The 21,751-nt window shown below is 43.9% G+C and overlaps 1 protein-coding gene across 1 annotated transcript in view; it reads right to left on the bottom strand.

Annotated features, from left to right (window-relative positions):
* The window catches only part of RFX6 (regulatory factor X6), a 132,962-nt gene that overhangs the window by 58,931 nt on the left and 52,280 nt on the right, over window positions 1–21,751 (bottom strand). Inside the window, exons 5-6 of the mRNA XM_068231351.1 lie at window positions 11,882–11,959; window positions 10,186–10,213 (exon numbers count right to left, since the gene is read on the bottom strand). Coding sequence (XP_068087452.1) covers window positions 10,186–10,213; window positions 11,882–11,959 — 106 coding nt within the window. The remainder of the gene's footprint in view (window positions 1–10,185; window positions 10,214–11,881; window positions 11,960–21,751) is intronic.

Raw genomic sequence — 21,751 nt, 5'->3', positions numbered from 1 at the left:
TAGTCGGGGTTCGGTCCTATACCCATTAGCAGGGTTCCTGGATACTTATTTGCAACCTATTGTTTCCACTTTTTTACATTGTTTGAAAGATACCACGGACTTACTGGTGAGGTTAGAAAAGATCACGGAAATACCTGAGGATCTGATATTCTGTAGTTTGGACATTCAAAGTTTATTCACGGCAATCCCTCAGGATGAGGCAATTTCTGTAGTTGAGGAGAGATTGTTAGAGACAAACCTGTCCAATGGATTAGTGTACTTCCTGATGGATTGCTTAGAGCTTATATTAAAATTTAATTACTTCAAGTTCCATGAAGACTTTTATGTACAACGGCAGGGAGCAAGCATGGGGTCCCCGGCTGCTCCATCTGTCGCGAACATTTTTGTGGAGTCACTTGAGCGTGCTATGTTTTTAAATAACGCAGAGTACCAAACATATATCTTCCAGTACTTTCGTTTTGTGGATGATGTGTTGCTTTTATGGAAAGGTCCTGAGGAATTGCTCCTGAAAATGGTGGATGAGGTAAATCATATGCACCCTACTATTAAATTTTCTTTAGAATATTCTAGGGACAGTGTTAATTTTTTGGATGTTTCCATCAAAATTTCAAACGGTCGGTTCACCACTAAGCTATTTTGCAAACCGACAGATCGTAATAATTTATTAAGACATGATAGCCATCATGCAGGGCATGTCGTGAAAGCCATCCCTAGGGGGCAATTTCTCAGGACGAGGCGAATTTGTACCAGTGATGATGAATATTTGAAGGCCAGTCGCACATTAAGTGGTAAATTTGTACAAAAGGGATATGATGCAAATAACATTGAAAAGATTAGACAGGAGGTGTTTTCCCTGGACAGGTCTGGATTGTTGCATAAAAAAGATAGAACTAAAAATCAGAAAGGGATCCCGTTTGTAACCAACTTAGGAAAAAACACTATGCTCATAAAGAATTCTATACGCAAATTTTGGCCCCTTTTAAGCACAGATAAGGATTTGGGGCCTCTATTTAGAGAAGAGCCCTTTTTTTCAATCAGGAGAGGTAGGACTATCCAGGACAGAGTTAGACACACTGATACTGCCCCTATGCAAAAGGAGTTGACTACAGGAAAAGCAGGGACTTATCCTTGTTTAAATTGCAATGTGTGCAGTGGTGTAATAAAAGGCGAAGCCATCTGCCATCCGCACACTGGACGTAAAATTGTGATTAAAGGGAGATACTATTGTTCTACCCCTTGGGCTATATATGGGCTTAAATGCCCATGTGGGTTAATGTATGTAGGTGAGACTACAAGACCGGTTAGGACACGCATCCAGGAACACAAGAGAGCGATCACTAGGTATGCTATGGGAGAACGGAAAAGTTACGACACCTCAGTTGCGAGGCACTTTGGTGTGGCAGGCCATGGTGCGTCGCAGCTGAGGTGGTGCGTATTAGAAGCCCTTGACCCCTCAACTAGAGGAGGTAACCTAGAGAAGTTACTAAAACAAAAGGAAGCGAAATGGATTCATGAGTTTGATGTGGTGACCCCTAGGGGCATGAACGAGAGATTGCCCCTTAAGTGCTTTTTGTAATCTATATTTATTGAATAATTTTTATAAAATAAGTTATATGGGCGAATAGTGCAATATTGTTCAATTATGCGATATTTTATACGTATAAAATGCAATGGTAGTTAATGGTTGTTTACATGTTATTGTTTGTTTTCTCCCCTCTTTCTAGGTGTGTCAGTGGCAGTCCATTGCGGAAGTGCCTGAATCACGGTCAGTTAGTTGTTTATGTTTGGTAGCCGTAATGGAGTGCCACATGACCGTGAGTTTTGCAATTTGTATAATGGGTTAACTGATGCAGAGGGTGGAGTTACTATGGGTGTGGTGTCTTATACATGTGTATATATTGGAGCTGAAGTGTTCATTTGTTGTTTATCACCTGATGAAGGAAGTTATATTCCGTAACATGTAGTGTGCACTTGTTCGATAATACAACAAGTTTGTTGCAGCCAGTGGTGTGCCGTCTCTTTTGTGGTTTTGGAGTTTCCAGTAGCCGTGGGAGCAATCCGGCTGAGACAAGGCACCGGCAGGTATTCAGGATTTATACCTGATACACCTATCCTCCGTGCACCAGTTGATGCGATTGCGCACACATCTCCGCCTTCAGTCTCCGAGCGGCGAACCTGTCGGTAATGTCAGATTTCTACTACCTACTGTAAGTGATGGCAACATAGGAGAAAAGTCATTTATGGCTCATTTTACTCTGGAAGAAATGTACATCTTATTTGTATGTGTTTTAAATTTTAAGATTTTCGTGGCAGTTCCTCTTTAAAGAGACACTGAAGCAAAAAAAAATTATGATACAATGATTTGTATGTGTAGTACAGCTTAGAAATAAAACATTAGAATCAGAGACAAAAGTCTAATTGTTTCCACTACAGGAAGAGTTAAGAAAATAATTTTCTTTTTCTCTGCCAGAGGACAAGTCAATAGTTCACAAGACTGCTCTGAAAAAATCGTTTAGAATGCTGAGTAGTGTGTAAACTGCAGACATTAAAGAATGATGCAATGTTATAAAACACACTATATAACTGAAAATAAAAATATGAGAATATTTTCTTTGCTACTAATCTTCTAGTAAATATCCGTACTACACAACCAATTCATTATATCATATATTTTCTTCAATGTCTCTTTAAAGGGTCACTTAAAGAGAATCTGTACTCTAATATTCTTACAATAAAAAGCATACCATTCTATTCCTTATTTTCTCCTGCGCCACTCTGTGCTTTTTCTGCCACTCTCTGCTGCAATCCTGGCTTGTAATTAACAGTTTTAGGCAGTGTTTACAAACAAACTAACCAGCTTGTGATAGGCTCACATAAACAGAGTGTGTGAGTCATACAGAGTGTGCAGGGGGCCTGCAGAGGGTGTGTATCGCTTCTATCCAATCACAAGCAGCCCTGCACATTCCACACATTCAAGCCTTAGCCCGACAGACATGACAGAGGAAAGGAGATAAGATTTATTATAGAGACAGTGCAATTAGGAAAGGCTGCAGTAAGCCAGAGCACATTAGAACAGACATAGGAACTTATAGAATAGAAGAACTAAGGCTGAAACATTTGTTACAGAGTCTCTTTAAGTCACACAAAAAAAGGAAGGCCGCAATAGCAGTATAGAGAGTGCTATTGTGGCCAGGAACGCTAAGAATCACTCACGTTCCCAGTCTGTTGGCGCCTTTCGCCGAAACCGGAAGTAGCCGCCGGCAGGGACAGGAGGATCGGAGTGAGGCTACGAGGGCACCGGACAGCTGCAGGGGTGTGTGGAAGCCCCAGGTGAGTAAATCTTATTTTTTTTTGCTTGACTTAAGTGTCCCTTTAAGCATTCTTTAATATGAATGTGAACTAGTGTTTTACATCTAGTGAAATAATTATCCAGTACCATCTCTCCAAAAACTGATGTCAAGTAGCCATCATCCTTTACTGCAATTTGGTTCATCTAATTCCTTTTCTTTGAATGTAAAAATAACATTTAATTTATTGCTGTAGCTGTTTTGTTCCATTTGTCATGAATTAACCTTAACTCTTCAAAAATTAATGATGATAAGTTATTGGGCTCTATTCACAAAAGGCAGTTCGATAAAAGTAATTTGTTCGGTAAAATACCTCATTCGGTATCTTACACTTTTTTTTCAAATTCAACGTAAAAGAAGTAGGTGAACACTGCTGCACCCCTGTCACCTCTATGATAGTGCTCAACCAGGTCAGCAAGGCCCAGATCAGAAGAAAGAATCAGAATCAGAGTCAGTTTATTTCGCCAAGTATGTTTGCAGCTACAAGGAATTTGTCTTGGCAGTTGCTTAACAAACGCAAACACAAACAAAAAACAAACAAAAAAATACAAGGACAGACAGTATGCATATTACAAGTCAAGGACAGTATGTGAGTATAGAGGCAGTAAGCAAGGTGAGAATTGTTCATTTTCAGTTCTGTGCTGATTACTTTCAAGTCCTAGCAGCTCTAACGTGGTTCAGCATTAAGTATGGCTACCGTCTGTGGAAAAAAGCTGTTCCTGTGTCTAGAGGTTTTAGTTGCGATTGACCGGAATCTTACTCCTGAAGGCATGAGCTGGAAGATAGAGTGAGCTGGGTGAGAGGAGTCAGAGGCAATTTTGGTTGCTCTCTTTCTGCACCTGCTAGCGTAAAAATCCTGCAGGGAAGGTAAGCTACAGCCAATTATCCTTTCCGCTGATCGGATGATGCGCTGCAGCCTCCCCTTTTCTAATGCTGAGCAGGAGCCGAACCATACAGTCATAGATGATGTTATGGTGGATTCAATGATTGCAGTGTAGAACTGCACCATTAGATTTTTAGGTAGGCCAAACTTTCTCAGCTGCCTTAGATGGTACATCCTCTGCTGCGCTTTCTTGACGATAGTGGCCGTATTGTTATCCCATTTTAGGTTGTTTGAGATTGTGGACCCAAGAAACTTGAATGACTCTACCTGGGTTATTGTGGATCCATTTATGGTTAAGGTGAGGTGCTGGGGGGAGATCTCCTAAAGTCTATTATCATCTCCATGGTTTTGAGAGCATTTAGTTCCAGGTTGTTGCTGCTGCACCAGGAGGAAAGCTGTCCCACTACATGCCTGTATGCAGACTCATCCCCATTTTGAATGTAACCAACTACTGTTGTGTCATCTGCAGATTTCAGAACCTTAACAGATGGATCTGTGGAGATGCAGTCATTGGTGTAAAGTGAGTAGAGTAGTGGGGAAAGCACACAGCCCTGGGGAGCACCAGTACTGACTGTCAGAGAGCTTGATGTGTGTTTCCCAAGTCTAACATGCTGTCTCCTGTCTGTTAAGAAATTGGTTATCCATTTGCAGATGGATTCAGGTATGTGTAGATGGGAGAGCTTGATATACATGTAGAAGAAGGAGGAGATCCAATTGTTTATTTCTGGACATATCCATATATTAAAAAACAACAAGCATCACGCAGCTGACATGTTTCGGACTAGGTCAGTCCTTAAAGTGAACCTAAAGGCAAAAAAAAAAATGAGATAAACTCACCTGGGGCTTCCCTCAGCCCCCTGCAGTCGATCGGTGCCCTCGCAGCTCCACTCCGATGCCTCTGGACCCGCCGGCGACGACCTCCGGTTTCGCCGTCCCCGGCCGACAGGCATGGGAACGCGAGTGATTGTTTGCGTTCCCAGCCTGTATATCCCCCCCTATGCTGCTATTGCGACCTCCTGGCCGCAATAGCAGCATAGGGGGCGATATACAGGCTGGGAACGCGAACAATCACTCGCGTTCCCATGCCTGTCGGCCGGTGACGGCGAAACCGGAAGTTGTCGCCGGCGGGTCCTGAGGCATCGGAGCGGAGCTGCGAGGGCACCGATCGGCTGCAGGGGGCTGAGGGAAGCCCCAGGTGAGTTTATCTAATTTTTTTTTTTTTTTACTTTAGGTTATCTTTAATAGCTATGATTAAGGACTGACCTAGTCCGAAACTTGTCAGCTGCGTGATGCCTGTTGTTTTTTAATATATGGATATGTCCAGAAATAAACGATTCGATCTATAAATAAGTGCAGACCTCCTCCTTCTTCTACATGTATATTTTTTTCCCCAAATTCACGAAATAATTTGAGCATGAGGCAGAAGTTTAGTAATTTACCAAACAAACATGCCGCAGTTCACTGAGACCTGCTATGTGTCACTTACCAGAAGGTTAGCAGGCAGGCAGGGAGCTGCATGGGTTTTCTCACAGGCAGCCGACAGACAGGCGAAGAGCTTGAGTGGAGGCGACCTGTCAATTATAGGCAGAAGGGGTAACATAGAGCTGTGAGCGTGCCTGCGCTGCTGGGCGGCCAGTGCGCAGTTCCCTCCCTCACCGCCTCTCCTGCTCCTTTACTCTGCATCACCCGGGCCGGGCGCACATGCCAAAATGCTGCTGGCTTTGTGCACAGAGCACAGGCAGCCAGCTCACAGCCCAGCCTGGAAAGAAAAACCGCAAAGGGAGGGGGAGACAGCAAAAATAATAATAAAAAAAAGCATGGGAAAACTCCAGCTTCCTCTGTACTGTGCAGTTCAGGCTGTGTGGCTCTCCCTATTGGCTGCCTGGCTTTCCCCAGAGGCTGTCTGTCAAATCTACCGTACAGAGACAGCATGGGGAGAGCGAGTTATCGGCTGTTGTGAGCTGGAGAAAAATACTAAACACTTTTGCCTGGTAAATGAAATGCAGAAATCTTTATGAATTTACATTTCTTGACATTTCCTGAGGTAATTACCGCACAAGTCAGTAGTTTACCTCATTCGCTGGGAACTCTGATTCTCTGTGTGGTAGCAGGTTTAGTAAATTGTAACTTGGGAAGGTGCTCAGTAAAATCAGCTGTTTTGAGCATTACCGAATGCGGTAATGCTTTGTGAATAGAGTCCATTGTGTTTAAAGCTACATTCACTCTTTTCCTATGTTTTCATACTTGTTTTCATAGTTGCACTTCTGACGCATGCCACACGTATTCACATGGCATAAAAGACATGAACTCTTGGTAATAAAAGATTACGCCGTAAAGTAAAAACACTTGCAGCATCCAAAGAGAGGCAGCAAGCACTTGTTTTTTTCTTTGACTTAAAGCCATTAGCTTGGAGTCAGCCCACTGATTTACACAGTCCATCTAATGCATTTCTGAGTGCGGGAAAATGTACAAAAATGAGTAAATTGTGAAAGGCCTTGAAAAAAAATCTGTAAATAACTCTTGATGCCTGTCATTATGTACATTTGTGCCTTGCACTAACTGACACCATGTGATCTGCACAAATCTGGATTTTTACATAACTAGTCTGTTTGTCATTCACAAACATCCACAGACTGCTCATGGTATTTTACAGGTAGCTTCTGCTTCCTGGAAAATAGATTTTCCTGTCAGCCATTTAGAAGAGTTTAGGAGTGTGTTCGTGCATGCTTACGTGTGTGTGTGTGTGTGTGTGTGTGTGTGTGTGTGTGTGTGTGTGTGTGTGTGTGTGTGTGTGTGTGTGTGTGTGTGTGTGTGTGTGTCGGTGTGTGTTTGCCCTCTCTATCTGTATACAATGGCAGGTCACATGCTTTCTGTTTCTCCAGCAGAACTGTACTAATGAGATCCTTTTCAGGATAAAATGTTTTTACCTTCTGGGTGACGTGTCAGCTATGATAACTATTTATTGGTCCTGCAAGACTTACAAACCTTTCTCATCCCTCACAGAGTCTAGCCCTAGACTCCACACATGACTCTACACCTGTCTCCAACCTCTCCTTTCTGGGAAACGTTGAAATATCTGTGTATCTCCAACTTGTAAGCCAAGCTTTCATCTTTGACCCCCTACAATCTGGCTTCAAGAAGCACCACTGTTGTGAAAAAGCCGTTTTCCAGATTTGCAATGCCTTGCTCATGGCCAGAGACAGAGGCAAGTGTCCCATCCTGATCTTAGCCTAATCTCTCAGCAGCTTTTGATACATTTAATCATGAAATCTTGCTTAACAGGCTGCAAGAGTACTGTGGCATTGATGGTTTACTTTACTCCTCCAATGGTTCGCCTCCTTCCTGGCTGGTAGAACACATAGTGTAGCTTTGGGGCCTATCCGGTCCAACCCTGAAGCACCAAAATATGGTGTGCCCCAGAGCCATATACATGCTGCCACTTGGAAAAATCAACCAAAAACAACATGGTCTAACATGCTGCTGCTATTGACACCCAGCTATATTTGTCATTCAAACATGAAAGACCTCATTCCAAAACAAAACACATGCTTAGCTGAGCTTCAGGAGTGAATGAATGACAAATGGCTTAAGCTAAATGCTAAAAAAACGGAGGTTCTTGTCATTAGAGGTCAGCGCCTAACAGCAAAGCAGCCCCAGACACAGTCAACACCACTGAGGGTAGGGGACTCAGATCTTACTAGTTCCAACACTGTGCGCAGCTTGGGTTTACTGATTGATGGGAATTAAACTTCAGGAATCACATTTCAGCAGTCATGAAACAGTCTTTCTTTCACCTAAGGACTACTGAAAAAAATTAAGCACATCATTCCTTTAAGAGGATCCAACACTGTGTTTGAATTACTGTTTCAACTATAATAGTACTATAGTAACACAGTAAAACACTGTTTCAACTATAGTTCATGCCTTCACCACTTCATGGCTGGACTATTGCAATGCCCTCTATGCAGACCTTCCAAATAAAGACCTACACTGCTTGCAGCTAGTACAGAATGCTGCCGCAAGACTGTTAACAAGCCAACCCTGCCATTGCCACATAACACCAGTCCATTTTTCACTACACTGGCTACTCATAACATGGAGAATCCTTTTCAAAATTAGCAAGCTGACATGACCTAGGCCCTGGATACCAGAAGAATTTGTTGCAACAGCTTCAAACCTCCCACAATCTCATATCAAAAGGATCAAATGACTTGACCACCCCCAGAGTCCAACTAAACCTTTGGCAGCAGAGCTTTCTGTCATGCTGCCCATGCCCTTTGGAATGCCTTGCCTAACTTAAGACAGATCCAACTCTGGACACGTTTAAATCAAAACTGAAAAGCCACCTTTTTAGTCTGGCATTTATGATCTCATGACTTTTTCCCCTGTACACATCTCTATGTACTGATCTGAGACAAACTTCTGTGCTTTGGGTCCTACGGGGAAAAGCGCTTTACAAATGTTTTGTTGTTGTTGTTCTTGTCACTTAGCTTGTCACTTTGTGGATTTGCCTTTATAGATACTGCTGTGGATTTCTTTTCCTTTTTTTTCTGTTTATCATTCTTAATTACTTCCTTATACAGGCATTAAACACTTTTGATCACTGGTCCAGAATCAGTATGCAAATTAGGTGTTTAGTCTCCACTGGCTGCACATTTGATCCAGGTCAGTGGTCGATCTGCCGATCGACCATACAATTCGATTAGATAATCATAATTGAATCGGATGAAAATCGGCATCTCCAAGAGCATGCCTGATCGATGATGTGACCGATTGCAGGCTGAAATTGGTTGCATGTATTGATCGGAAATGCTGGAAAATCTCCAGTCTGACATGCTTGATCTGGTGTGCGACGGTAACGGCGGGTGATATCGGGATGAGCGACAAACGCGATTATACCCCCAGTGCTGCCCCCCCTAGTGTTTTATGAACCCCCCATGGTGCCTGTGCATTTATGCTTTACTTGTTTACCTTCCACGCAGAGTGATTTGCACACTCTGGCCTCACATGACTAATGGCATATAGCACATGGGGCGCGTGTGTGACATCAATGGAGGGGGAAAGTTGCATCATGTAGTAAGGCTGGCGTGTGCACTATTGTTTTTAATTTTATTGTAGATTCCCATGCAGTTTAGTTAGGAGGAGGGGCAGATGAGAGGGAGTTTCCTGCATGCTGGTGCCCCCTGCTGGCCATATAGCCATTGTCTATATGCAACTGAACCCCTCTCCAATGACTGGCTGAATTGCTCAGCCTCTGCTTAATTGATTACTGCAGACTAGGTGTAATGTGTGTGTGCACTTCTTATTGGCTTACAAGCAGCCTGCAGGCTTTATATAAGCAGCAGAGAACTGTTTGGGAGTATTTCCCTTTGTGTGTTTGGTAAGCATCATGTAGTAAGCACATGATGCTACAAGAACAGTTAAGTGTACAGTTCTTGAAGAGTATGTTGTACTGCAACTATAGACGTGAACATTGAATGGCACCACACAGAATGTCTCACGTTATTCCAATGGATTCTGTTACACCGCACTGCTAATGTGCCAATGTGAACGTATCATTACAATATAACTGCATTCCATTCGTTGTGCAATCATTTTCTCCAACGCAATGCACTGCAATGCGTCAATGTGAATGTAGCCAAAAGCTCAACGCATTTTTTTTCCACAATGAAAAAGAAAATTGCATTGTATTCAAGTTGTGATTTACTGTATGTGCATATAGTACTGTATATACAGGACCAACTGAAGCTTAAAATTAAGGACATTGGGAAAAGAATAACATAAAACTGTAGTAAACAAAATATTAAACCCTCTTCTTAACAGTATAATCAAAAAAACAATCTCAAGTATTTTCCTTTTATGTTTTTTTCTGTGGAATATTTTCCATCTGTAGCAGCTACTTACAATAATAAGGTATGGCTGTTGGTTACAGGGAATACAAAAACATGAACATACCTCACTTTTCAACTTGCTGCCAGAAAACCTTTATCGAAAAAAGAAAAAAGACAAATAAGTTACTACATTAAAAGATGGAAAAAAAATATTCCTATGTTTGATGCACATAAAATAGATAGATCAGATAGATAGATAGATAGATAGATAGATAGATAGATAGATAGATAGATAGATAGCAGTGGCGTAGCTATAGATAGATAGTAGTGGTGTAGATAATGGTGCCCTATAGCAAAACTTTTATGGGGCCCTCAGATGTAGGCACTCTTGAGCAATGCCATCTACCCCTACCCTATGGATATGAGTTGATTTGGCAATTTACATTCTCATGCAATCTACACTGCTCATAGTCGATGGACACTGAGGCAAAGTCAGAGGGTAAATGAATAAGAAAGTTAATGGTAAATACACTAAGTACCACTTGGGCCCCCTCTGCTCCAGGGCCCTATAGCACCTGCTATGGCGTCTATGGCTATTGCTATGCCCCGGATAAATAGATAGATAGATAGATAGATAGATAGATAGTATCAAGTACATAGCAGATATAGAAAAAAAAGCCTCAGTGCATTAAGTAGCTTATTGTAAAATATAGCTTAAAATTGTGTTATTTTTTTTTTAAGTTGAAACATTTTGAAACAAAATAATCAGTGGCGGACAAAGCCAACAGTGGACCCCTGGGCAGAATAAATGAAGGGGCCCCATGTGAGTGGCCATAATCATATCAGAGTACCGTAGTATGGATACAGAGGCGCCAAAAGGATAAAATTATCTAAAAAGTTTAAAACATGAGGCGCAGTGGTGGACTTACCTCCTCCAGGCAGACACAAAAACTGCCAATGTGTTTGTCAAATACAACAAGTTTATTTACATACTCCGGGGGACAATGCAACGCATTTCACAGGTTTGATCCTGCTTCATCAGACAATAACAACGGAGCAATAGCATATGTGGCCAGTAGAAGAGCCAGACACCTCAGAGGTGCCTGGCTCTTCTACTGACCACATATGCTATTGCTCCGTTGTTATTACCTGATAAAGCAGGATCAAACTTCCTCCATCCGCCTGGAGGAGGTAAGTCCACCACTGCCTCCTCGTGTTTTAAACTTTTTAGATACTTTTATCCTTTTTAGCGCCTCTGTATCCATACTATGCTATATTAAGTCCACCCCTGGTGGAGGGGTGTTACCCCCTTTTTTCCTCATCTACGGAGAGCGACTTCTTAGTCCTGAGTGGGGTCAGGTCTAATCTCCCCACCTGTCTAGAAAGTGGTTCCCTTTGTGAGTGTAGCTTATTTACTCTATCATACTTAATTTCAACTACCAGTACATACTACACTACTGTATATTTGGCTCTTGGTGTCCCTACTCTGTGTTCATATCAGATTACCGTTGCATCAAAATAATGTTGATAACATAACAGTACATGAAAAATACATGAATCTAGATTACATTTTGCAGGCAATGTGTTAACGTAGCACACATTTCCTACTTGTGTTGTATGACTGGGCCACAAGCAAATACCACTGTTGCTCCTGGAGATAGAAATACACAGAGAAGAGTCGACAGAATAATCATGCCCTAACTGTGGTGCAGCTGCATGCGTCCTGGTTGATAGTTATTAAAATTATATCAGCATTCTTTACAGCTCAAAGTTCTGCGTTGTTTTAATATCAGTAGCTCATCATGTCTTTCTGTTGTTACCTTGTCAGTCCTTTCCCAGAATACACTGAATGGTAATAGGCACTACTTTCCTTTATCCCAATGCCATAGTAGTGATATCTGAAAAAGAATTCCAAAATATTATTGACAGGTAAGGAAAATAAAAAAACACAATAAATGTTTGAAGAAATTTTGCAGATACAATGGCCAAAAACATATAGTATATTAGTAAACGGTACACCAGCTTTTATTCAAATGCATCCAAAACATATAGCAAATGCAAATAAATGCGATGTGTTTAGGACATGTTTAGTCTCAGGCAGTCAGCCACCTGCTGAGTTCAAACCAATCAGCTGTAAGATGGGAGAAATGCGCTATATGAGTTAAGTCTCATTCACACTCTCAATTATTGATTGATGATTAGGGTGTTTAGCTATAGCTGTTCTATGGATGTGCATCCTGCAGCATAATAGACAAAAAGAACACAATACACACATTCATCATTATCAGCTTAGGCACGGTTCACACTGGCACTAAAAAACAGTCCAGTCACGGATCGTAACAGAACAGATCCTAACGGAGGCAAATGAATTTAATGTTAACCTATAGATCCATTTACTTTGATCCATTCTAATGGATCTGAACTGCATGCTCCAGTGAACGGACTGCAAGTTTGGTGCTGCAGCAACTTCTCCGGACAGCAGAGCCCAGATGAATGGAAACAGGTTGAAGCATTGCATGGGAAGCAATGAGAAACAGATCTGTACAACACACTGACTACAAAATGGACCGTTCTAGCCAGCAAAAAATCTACTTTGGTGATGGGGGTCTGGGGGGGATACGGGGAAATGGAACTCAACTAACTAAATAGAAACAGAACGGAAATCAGATCCGTTTTCACAAATCCGTTTACCTGAAAGTGCTAGTGTGAACTGGCCTAAGTGATCTACCACAACAGAACATTGTGAGGCAGCATACATATGCCAGGCCAGCTTCTCTGCTGAGATGGCTCAAAACTATAATCTTGGTTGATGTTTATCCATCATGGGTAAAAGGCTTTATTTGGTTAGGAACTGACTGAAAATTTAGGGAACTGTAGGGAAATAAGACAGGGTGGAAAAACACTATGCTAACCATACTGTTCTCTGAATGCAATTCAAACACCACTTACCAGAGTTTGATAAGATCTTGTTGAGTATACATACTCTGCTTTTAATATACATTCAAATTGCTTCAGATATACATCACAAATAATAAGACGAACACCCATGACCTCAACCCTTATACAGTAAACTCTCCAGAAATTTCAAGCAACCAAAAAATTGCAGCCTTGCAGGATCAACAAAACAATGTTTACAAGATGTTATACAGTAATAAAGCTGTGTTACACTAAGTTAAGGTTGTGTTTAGCTGTCTTCATTTGTTTTTAATTACTGTGTGTATTTTAGCATTAATATAAAGTTGATGTGGGTATAGTAAGCACTATAGTACAGTATTAGTTAGGCCTATTTTTAATAGTAACTCTCAAGCAACATTTACCCGGCATATACTAATCCCCAAGGTGCTGAATAACCAGGGCCGGGCCGAGGCAGAGGCGAAAGAGGCTCCAGCCTCGGGGCGCAGTGTAGGAGGGGACGCACAACTCACTCAGCTGTCATTCCCCTATTGTGTTTTAAGCAAAGAGAAATAAGAAAAGGGGATACATGGCAGTGACTGCAAGCCAGATAACCAGAGATTAAGGTGTTGGGGCCCCTGGGCTGCCTCCTAGTCTAATAGCAATCAGTGTGTGATGGCTGGGGTCTGAGGGATAGGGGGCGCACTTTGGTATCTCAGCCTTGGGTGCTGGAGGACCTTGTCCCGGCTCTGTGAATAACGGAGATACTACTGTACTGCCTACCGCTACCTTCTGAAGAAAATTCACTTTCTTCATCATGTGATCTCATCTTTATACCCTCATATGCATTGTCTTTGAAAGTGCAAAGATGGACCCCTTGATATCACATCATAACCCAATTTCAATTGTCTGAAGTCTGTTAAGGCGCGTACACACCTGGGATTGATGTCACCCGTCGGGGATCAGAACCTGATCTCTTTGGGTGACATGGCTGGGCCGGGGTGCAAAGCGCATGTCAGCTGTGTAGCTGAAGATGTGCTGTGTTGCTAGGTGGGGGGATGACAGAGGGTCAACGACAGAGCCGGGACAAGGTCCTTCAGCACCCAAGGCTGAGACAGCAAAGTGTGCCCCTCCATCCCTCCCATCCCAGCTGTCACACACTAATTGCTATTAGACTAAGAGACGCCCCAGGGCCCCCAACACCTTAATCTCTAGTTATCTGGCTTGCAGTCACTGCTATGTATGCACTTTTCTTATTTCTCTTTGCTTCAACCACAATTGGGAATGACAGCTGAATGAATTGTGTGCCCCCTCCTACACTGCGCCCTGAGGCTGGAGCCTCTTCGGCCTCTGCCTTGGCCCAGCCCTGGTCAACGAAGCAGCACTTAAGTGATGTCATGTGCCAGGAGAGGGAGCGGCACGAACAATTGAATCAGCCTTTCCTGGGGGTGAGTAGATCAGCTAGGTGATTCTCTTGCGCATCAGGGGTCACTGTACACATACAGTATATGCCTGATTATCAGCTGAGTCGGTGGTTATCGGCAACCTCAGCTGACTTAAGTCAGGCATGTATATGAGGCTAAAGTGTTACAGAAGGTTCCATTCTTGGACATCTTCTCTATATCCACTCATGGTCAAGGACAATTAATTAATTCTTAAGGGGTCTAAAATCATCTCAACACTGATAACATGACACCTAAATCTATCCCTAAAGGCCTGTACACATGTCTAACTTACGTCAGCTAAGGCGGCCAATGACGACTGCCTCAGCCAGTAATCAGGCATTTGTACGGCAGCCCCGAGCCCCCGACCGCCAACCTGCAATGGATCTGCCCGGCGATGCCGATCCCACTGTACATGTTGCTCCCCCACCCGTTATGTGACATTATGCATGTGCCGCTCATCATTCCCACCCCCCGTACAGCGTGCCATCAGCTACAGAGTCTGTCTATCTGCCATTTCTACGTCTATGTAATCCTGGTACTCCTACTCTATCTATCATAATATTCCATATATATCTGTTCAAGCTTTGTGACTCATTGTTATGTCATATGTGACTCTAGCGTGCAGATATTTCATTGTTAACTGCCTATGTTTATACAGTTTAAATCTAATAAACATAAAGTGTGAGAAAATGCTTTTACTGAGGCTCCCTTCACTTCACAGTGTGTGTGTGTGTGTGTGTGTGTGTGTGTGTGTGTGTGTGTGTGTGTGTGTGTGTGTGCGTGCGTGCGTGCGTGCGTGCGTGCGTGTGTGTGTGTGTGTGTGTGTGTGTGTGGTGTGTGTGTGTGTGTGTGTGTGGTGTGTGTGTGTGTGTGTGTGTGTGTGTGTGTGTGTGTGGTGTGGTGTGTGTGTGTGTGTGTAGTATGTGTGTGTGGTGTGTGTGTGGTGTGTGTGTGTGTGTGTGTGTGGTGTGTGTGTGTGTGTGTGTGTGTGTGTGTGCGTGTGTGTGTGTGTGTGTGTGTGTGTGGTGTGTGTGTGTGTGTGTGTGGTGTGTGTGTGTGTGTGTGTGTGTGTGTGTGGTGTGGTGTGTGTGTGTGTGTGTGTGTGTGTGTGTGTGTAGTATGTGTGTGTGGTGTGTGTGTGGTGTGTGTGTGTGTGTGTGTGTGTGGTGTGTGTGTGTGTGTGTGTGTGTGTGTGTGTGTGTGTGTGTGTGTGTGTGGTGTGTGTGGTGTGTGGTGTGTGTGTGTGTGTGTGTGTGTGTGTGTGTGTGTGTGTATAGTGTGTGTGTGTGGTGTGTGTGTGTGCAGAGGCGTAGCTAGGATTTTCAGCGCCCGGGGACAAAGACTATTAATGCGCCCCCCCAAAGTCAAGGTTGCGCCGCGCCAAAAAGGGGCGTGGTCACATAATAAATGTGGGCGTGGTTATGGGTGGAGCCAAATGTATATGGAGGTTAGCAGGCTCACGCTCACCCACCCTCCCTCAGTATGTACCTTCCAGCATGTTCCAAGACAAATTCAGCAATCATGAGCCCCCCCCCATCAAGACAAATTCAGCAATCATGAGGCCCCCAACATAACCAACTCAGCAATCATGAGGCCCCCAACAAGACAAATTTAGCAATCATGAGGCCCCCAACAAGACAAATTCAGCGATCTTGAGGCCCCCAACAAATCATGAGGCCCCCAACAAGACAAATTCAGTAACCATGAGGCCCCCAAAAAGACAAATTCAGCAGTCATGAGTCACATAAATAGACAGCATTTCACATAAATAGGTAGAATGCCCCCTTAATATGGTAGACACCTCTCACCTGGCAGGAGTTCTCCAAAATACACTCAATCTGACGTGGTTCCCCAAAAATAGGTAGCCCCAGGTCTATAGTTGTCCCCAGAATAGGTGGCCAGCAGTATAGATGTCCCCAGAATAGGTGGCCAGCGGTATAGATGTCCCCAGAACAGGTAGCCAGGGGTAGAGATGTCCACAGAACAGTTAGCCAGGGGTATATGTGCCCAGTATATGTAGGCAGGGGTATGTGTGCCCAGTATATGTAGCCAGAGGTATATGTGCCCAGTATATGTAGCCAGTGGTATATATGCCCAGTATATGTAGCCAGGAGAATAATATGTGCCCAGTATATATAGTCAGGCGTATATGTGCCCAGTATATGTAGCCAGGGGTATATATGCCCAGTATATGTAGCCAGGGGTATATATGCCCAGTATATGTAGCCAGGGGGTATATATGCCCAGTCCACGTAGCCAGGGGGTATATATGCCCAGTATATGTAGCCAGGGGTATATATGCCCAATATATGTAGGCAGGGGGTATATATGCCCAGTATATATAGGCAGGGGTATATATGCCCAGTATATGTAGCCAGGGGTATATATGCCCAGTATATGTAGCCAGGGGTATATATGCCCAGTATATGTAGCCAGGGGGTATATATGCCCAGTCCATGTAGCCAGGGGGTATATATGCCCAGTATATGTAGCCAGGGGTATATATGCCCAGTATATGTAGCCAGGGGGTATATATGCCCAGTCCACGTAGCCAGGGGGTATATATGCCCAGTATATGTAGCCAGGGGGTATATATGCCCAGTATATGTAGCCAGGGGTATATATGCCCAGTATATGTAGGCAGGGGTATATGTGCCCAGAGTAGGTAGCCAGGGGTATATGTGCCCAGAGTAGGTAGCCAGGGGTATATGCCCAGTATATGTAGTTAGGGGTATATGTGCCCAATATATGTAGGCAGGAGTATATGTGCCCAGAGTAGGTAGCCAGGGGTATATGTGCCCAGAGTAGGTAGCCAGGGGTATATGCCCAGTATATGTAGTTAGGGGTATATGTGCCCATTATATGTAGGCAGGGGTATATGTGCCCAGAGTAGGTAGCCAGGGTTATATGTGGCCAGAGTAGGTAGCCAGGGGTATATGCCCAGTATATGTAGTTAGGGGTATATGTGCCCAATATATGTAGGCAGGGGTATATGTGCCCAGAGTAGGTAGCCAGGGGTATATGTGCCCAGAGTAGGTCGCCAGGGGTATATGTGCCCAGAGTAGGTCGCCAGTAGCCAGGGGTATATGTGCCCAGAGTAGGTAGCCAGAGGTATAGGTGCCCAGAGTAGGTAGCCAGGTGTCCCCCTCCCCAGCAGGAGGAAAGCAGTGCAGAGAAGAGCTGCTCTCTCTCCCTCGCTGTCCCCTCCAATGTCTGTCCGGTGGCTGGCAACGGCGGGCGGAACTTACCTCCGTCTCGTCGCAGCGCCCGATGGATCTGCCGCTACTCTGGTCTGGTCCAGACCAGAGCAGCGGCTGCGCACCCGAACTTCCGGCCGGTGTTCCGACGCGGCGCTGGAGCGTGACGGAGGTGAGTTCCGCCCGCCGCTGCCAGCCACCAGACAGACATTGGAGGGGACAGCGAGGGAGAGAGAGAGCACCTAAGGTGAGGGAAGGAGGGGGGAGATGGCCCCCCTTCCCCACCGTCCGCACAGCTCTCTCTCTTCTCTGCGCTGCTCCCCTCAGCCCCGCAAAAAAACAAAACCCGAAGCTCAGCTGGGCGCCCTTGGGGACCCGGCGCCCCGGGGCACTTGTCCTACCCCGACCCCCCCTAGCTCCGCGCCTGTGTGTGTGTGTGTGTGTGTGTGTGTAGTGTGTGTGTGTGTGGTGTGTGTGTGTGTGGTGTGTGTGTGTGTGTGTGTGTGTGTGTGGTGTGTGAGTGTGTGTCTGTGTGTGTGTGTGGTGTGTTTGTGTGTGTGTGTGTGTGTGTGTGTGTGCGCGCGTGCGTGTATGTGTGTGCGTGTGCGTGCGTGTGCGTGTGTGTATGCGTGTGCGTGTGGTGTGTGTGTGTGTGTGTGCGTGTGTGTGTGCGCGTGCGTGTATGCGTGTGCGCGTGCGTGTGCGCGTGCGTGTATGTGTGCGTGTGCGTGTGTGTGCGTGTGTGTGTGTGTGTTTGGTGTGTGTGTGTGTGTGTGTGCGCGTGCGTGTATGTGTGCGCGTGCGTGTATGTGTGTGCGTGCGTGTGTGTGTGTGTGTGTGTGTGCGTGTGCGTGTGCGTGTGTGTGTGTGTGTGGTGTGTGTGGTGTGTGTGGTGTGTGTGTGTGTGTGTGGTGTGTGTGTGTGCGTGTGCGTGTGTCAGGGCCGCTTTAAGCAACAATGGGGCCCCAGGGCAAAATAAACCTGGGGGGCCCCCTCAACATATACCCCGGAACAAAAATCGGCATTAGGGGACCTTTTTTGCAGCTGGTATAGTCAGGGTGTGAAGTCCCAATCGGTCGGAGCTCCACATTCTGGCTACCCCAGCCTGCATGGCGGACAAGGGGTTAAAAAGTTTCAGGAGAGGGGACCCCATATAATTCAAAAAAAAAAAAAAATTCCCACACTCTGAACATAAAAAAAAAAAATTGGGAAAATAGGAAAAAATGCCAGGGATCTTCATACAGCCATATTGCGGCTGTATAGCGATCTGCGGCTGCGTATGGACCCCCTGGAAACCCCGTCAGGAAATTTATTGCGCTTTCGTTTGATGCATGTAAAATTACACTATCGTTAGGCTTGCTACTAAAAGTGACATTTACCGCATTTAAAAGTATACTTTTTTCCTTCGAAACTTTAAAATCGATTTTCTCAAAAACTATAAGCTCTTTTTGAAAAATTGTTTTTTCCTCTTATTCCTAATGATCTCCTTAACATATTCTGCAAATTTAGGGTTTCTAGCATTTAAGGTGGATTTGCTATTAACCATTAAAGTCGGCAGGTTTTTAAATGTGTATTTTTTTTTCCTTTGAAAATTTAAAATCGATTTTCTCAAAAACTATAAGGCCGATTTGAAATTTTTTTTCCTCTTGTAGCTACTGGGGGCCCCTACAAGCTCTGGGGCCCTGGGGCAGCTGCCTCCTTTGCCTTAATGGTAGCGCCGGCCCTGGTGTGTGTGATGCTTCAATGGTGATTTTAGAAAGAATCCAAAGCATAAGAACATTTGGGATATAATAGAAATTAAATTAAAATGATAAAGGAAATTTAATTTGGAACTTTAGTTTGTTTGTCATGGTTTGTGCTTTCAAGGCAAGTTCTGACATCAAGTGCCCTCTATAGTTTGTTTCGTTCCTTGAAATCTCTGTTCACTGCTGTTTAGCCATCTTGTTAATAAAATGTAAAAAAAAAAAAAAAGTCAAATAGAAAACAGCAGCAAACTGTTAATTTAACTTATTTTTCAGTATTTTCCAACTGGTGGTGCGGTCATGTTTGAGCTGCACTTGTACTGCCTTTCCATTGCACTGTGATTTTCTAAATACAGCATATTTAAGTCTGCTGCATTTAGGAAACCACGAATACGGGGAAAGCAGGAAATTTGGGTGCCTGTGGCAAATGGACTAGTTGGGCGCTTCATAGGTGCTAATGAAAAAAACGACTATTGGGCCCCAAAAGCAGAAATTTGGGGCCTGAGAAATAGCGGGCCTGTCAAACCGAAAATTTCGCTTTGAGAACTATTGGTTTGAAAATTATAATTTTGAAATTTGTTTTGAGAACTATCATTTTGTAAATTGTCGTTTTTAAATATATTGTTTTACAAGTTTATCGTTTTTTGAATTTCCGTTATTGAGAAAGTGGGTTATAAGGTTAGACATCAGAAGGGGGGGGGGGTTAGGGTTAGGCATCAGGAAGGGGGGTCCATTTATTAGTCTAACGGAGATAGTTATGAAAAAAAAACATTGTTATATATGACATTTTGAAATGTCGGCTTCGCCCCCCCCCCCCCCCCTTCTTAATACCGTTATTGTAACATATTTATTATTCTAATGGAGATAAAGATGGAGAAATGATAAAAAAACTATGTTATAATCAATATTTTGAAACTTTGACTTCACTCCACACCCTTTTTCCTTACGCCCTTATTTAATGTATGCTGAATGTGGTATTAACGCAATGTATTTGCACATCATTACTGTGGTGTTTTACACCATGATCTTTGTACACAAGCCCTGAAGCAGTTTTCCATCCTTACAGTGGTTTACCTTGCTTGCAATATCCTTACTATCTGCGATAACTTACTCAAGCACCAAGACTGGTTCTGATGGCAATATTGTAAAGTTAAACAAACACCTATGTAATTAATCCTTAAAGCTAGTGTACCCCTCTTCCTCCCCTCACCAAAGTGCTGCTTTAATCACTGGTCAGTCATATGCCCAGTTTTTCATTTACTGGTATAGCCAGGAAAAAAAAATCAAATGGAATGCAAACTGAAAGTGAGCTTTCACAAGCCTGTCTACACTCTCCCTAAGTGACACAGCAAATCTAAATAGGTCACGTGCCCTTCACCTATTTAAGCCAGATACATTGTGAATCCACTTCTTGTAAAATAAACATTATTTGCTTATCTTTTGAGAAAAATTTCACACTCCTTGTCCTGCATATTTCAGTTTACACAATTGTTAGCATAAAAAAGAGACTGATATTTAATTTGCTGCATTTATGGCTTCTTTATTTGACAGATACCATACATTTCCTGCAGCATATGTTCATTTTTTATATGTGCACCCACAAGACCGCTCTTTATCATGTATTGCCACAAACAATGACTGATAAGCAGATTGATAGGAGGAAGCTATCTTCAGCCTGCAATACCATGTTATCACAGAGCCAGCTGTCAGGACTTTTTTTCAGTATGCTAAATCACACCTCCTGAATGAGGTTGTAGTATTTAGACTTTGCCTTTAAAGGGAACCTGAGCAGTAAAAAACTCTGAAATTTGGACTTACCTGGGGCTTCCTCCAACCCCCCATAGCCTGCGAGGTCCCCCAGCATCCTCTTCTGCTCTTCCTTGGTCCCACAGGCTGCTCCGGTAATTGGCGACTTTGGGTGAAGTCCCGCATGCGCGACCCCGCTGCGTGCTTGTCGTGTCATCATGCCGGTCGCCACAAGCGTCCTGTACATGCAAGTTTCAGACTTTAGATGCCTATGGTGACTGGCATGATGACGCGATGGGCACACAGCTGGGGCGCGCGCCAGCTGCCTCTTACCGGAGCCCCCTGCAGGACCAAAGAAGAGCAGAAGAGGATGCTGGGGGTCCTCGTGGGCTACGGGGGTCTGGAGGAAGCCCTAGGTTAGTTCAAATTGTGGGGTTTTTTTTACTGCACAGGGATTCTTTAAAGCAGGGGTCCCCAAACTTTTTCAGTCAAGGGCCGGGTCAACATACTTCAGAATGCTGGGGGACCGGAACATACATAAAATGATGATGAAAAACTTTACATTGACTCTAGGTATTGATTCTCTGCAATCATGCCTGGAGGAGGACTCCCAGCAGCAGCAGCCATTCAGTTATGCAGCACCCAAAGAACTTCTTTGTGCACCAGAC

This window comes from Hyperolius riggenbachi, chromosome 4 (assembly GCF_040937935.1).
Source record: "Hyperolius riggenbachi isolate aHypRig1 chromosome 4, aHypRig1.pri, whole genome shotgun sequence".
Lineage (NCBI taxonomy): Eukaryota > Metazoa > Chordata > Amphibia > Anura > Hyperoliidae > Hyperolius > Hyperolius riggenbachi.
The sequence above is the reverse complement of the archived record's forward strand: the minus strand, read 5'-3'. Positions and strand labels throughout refer to the sequence as shown.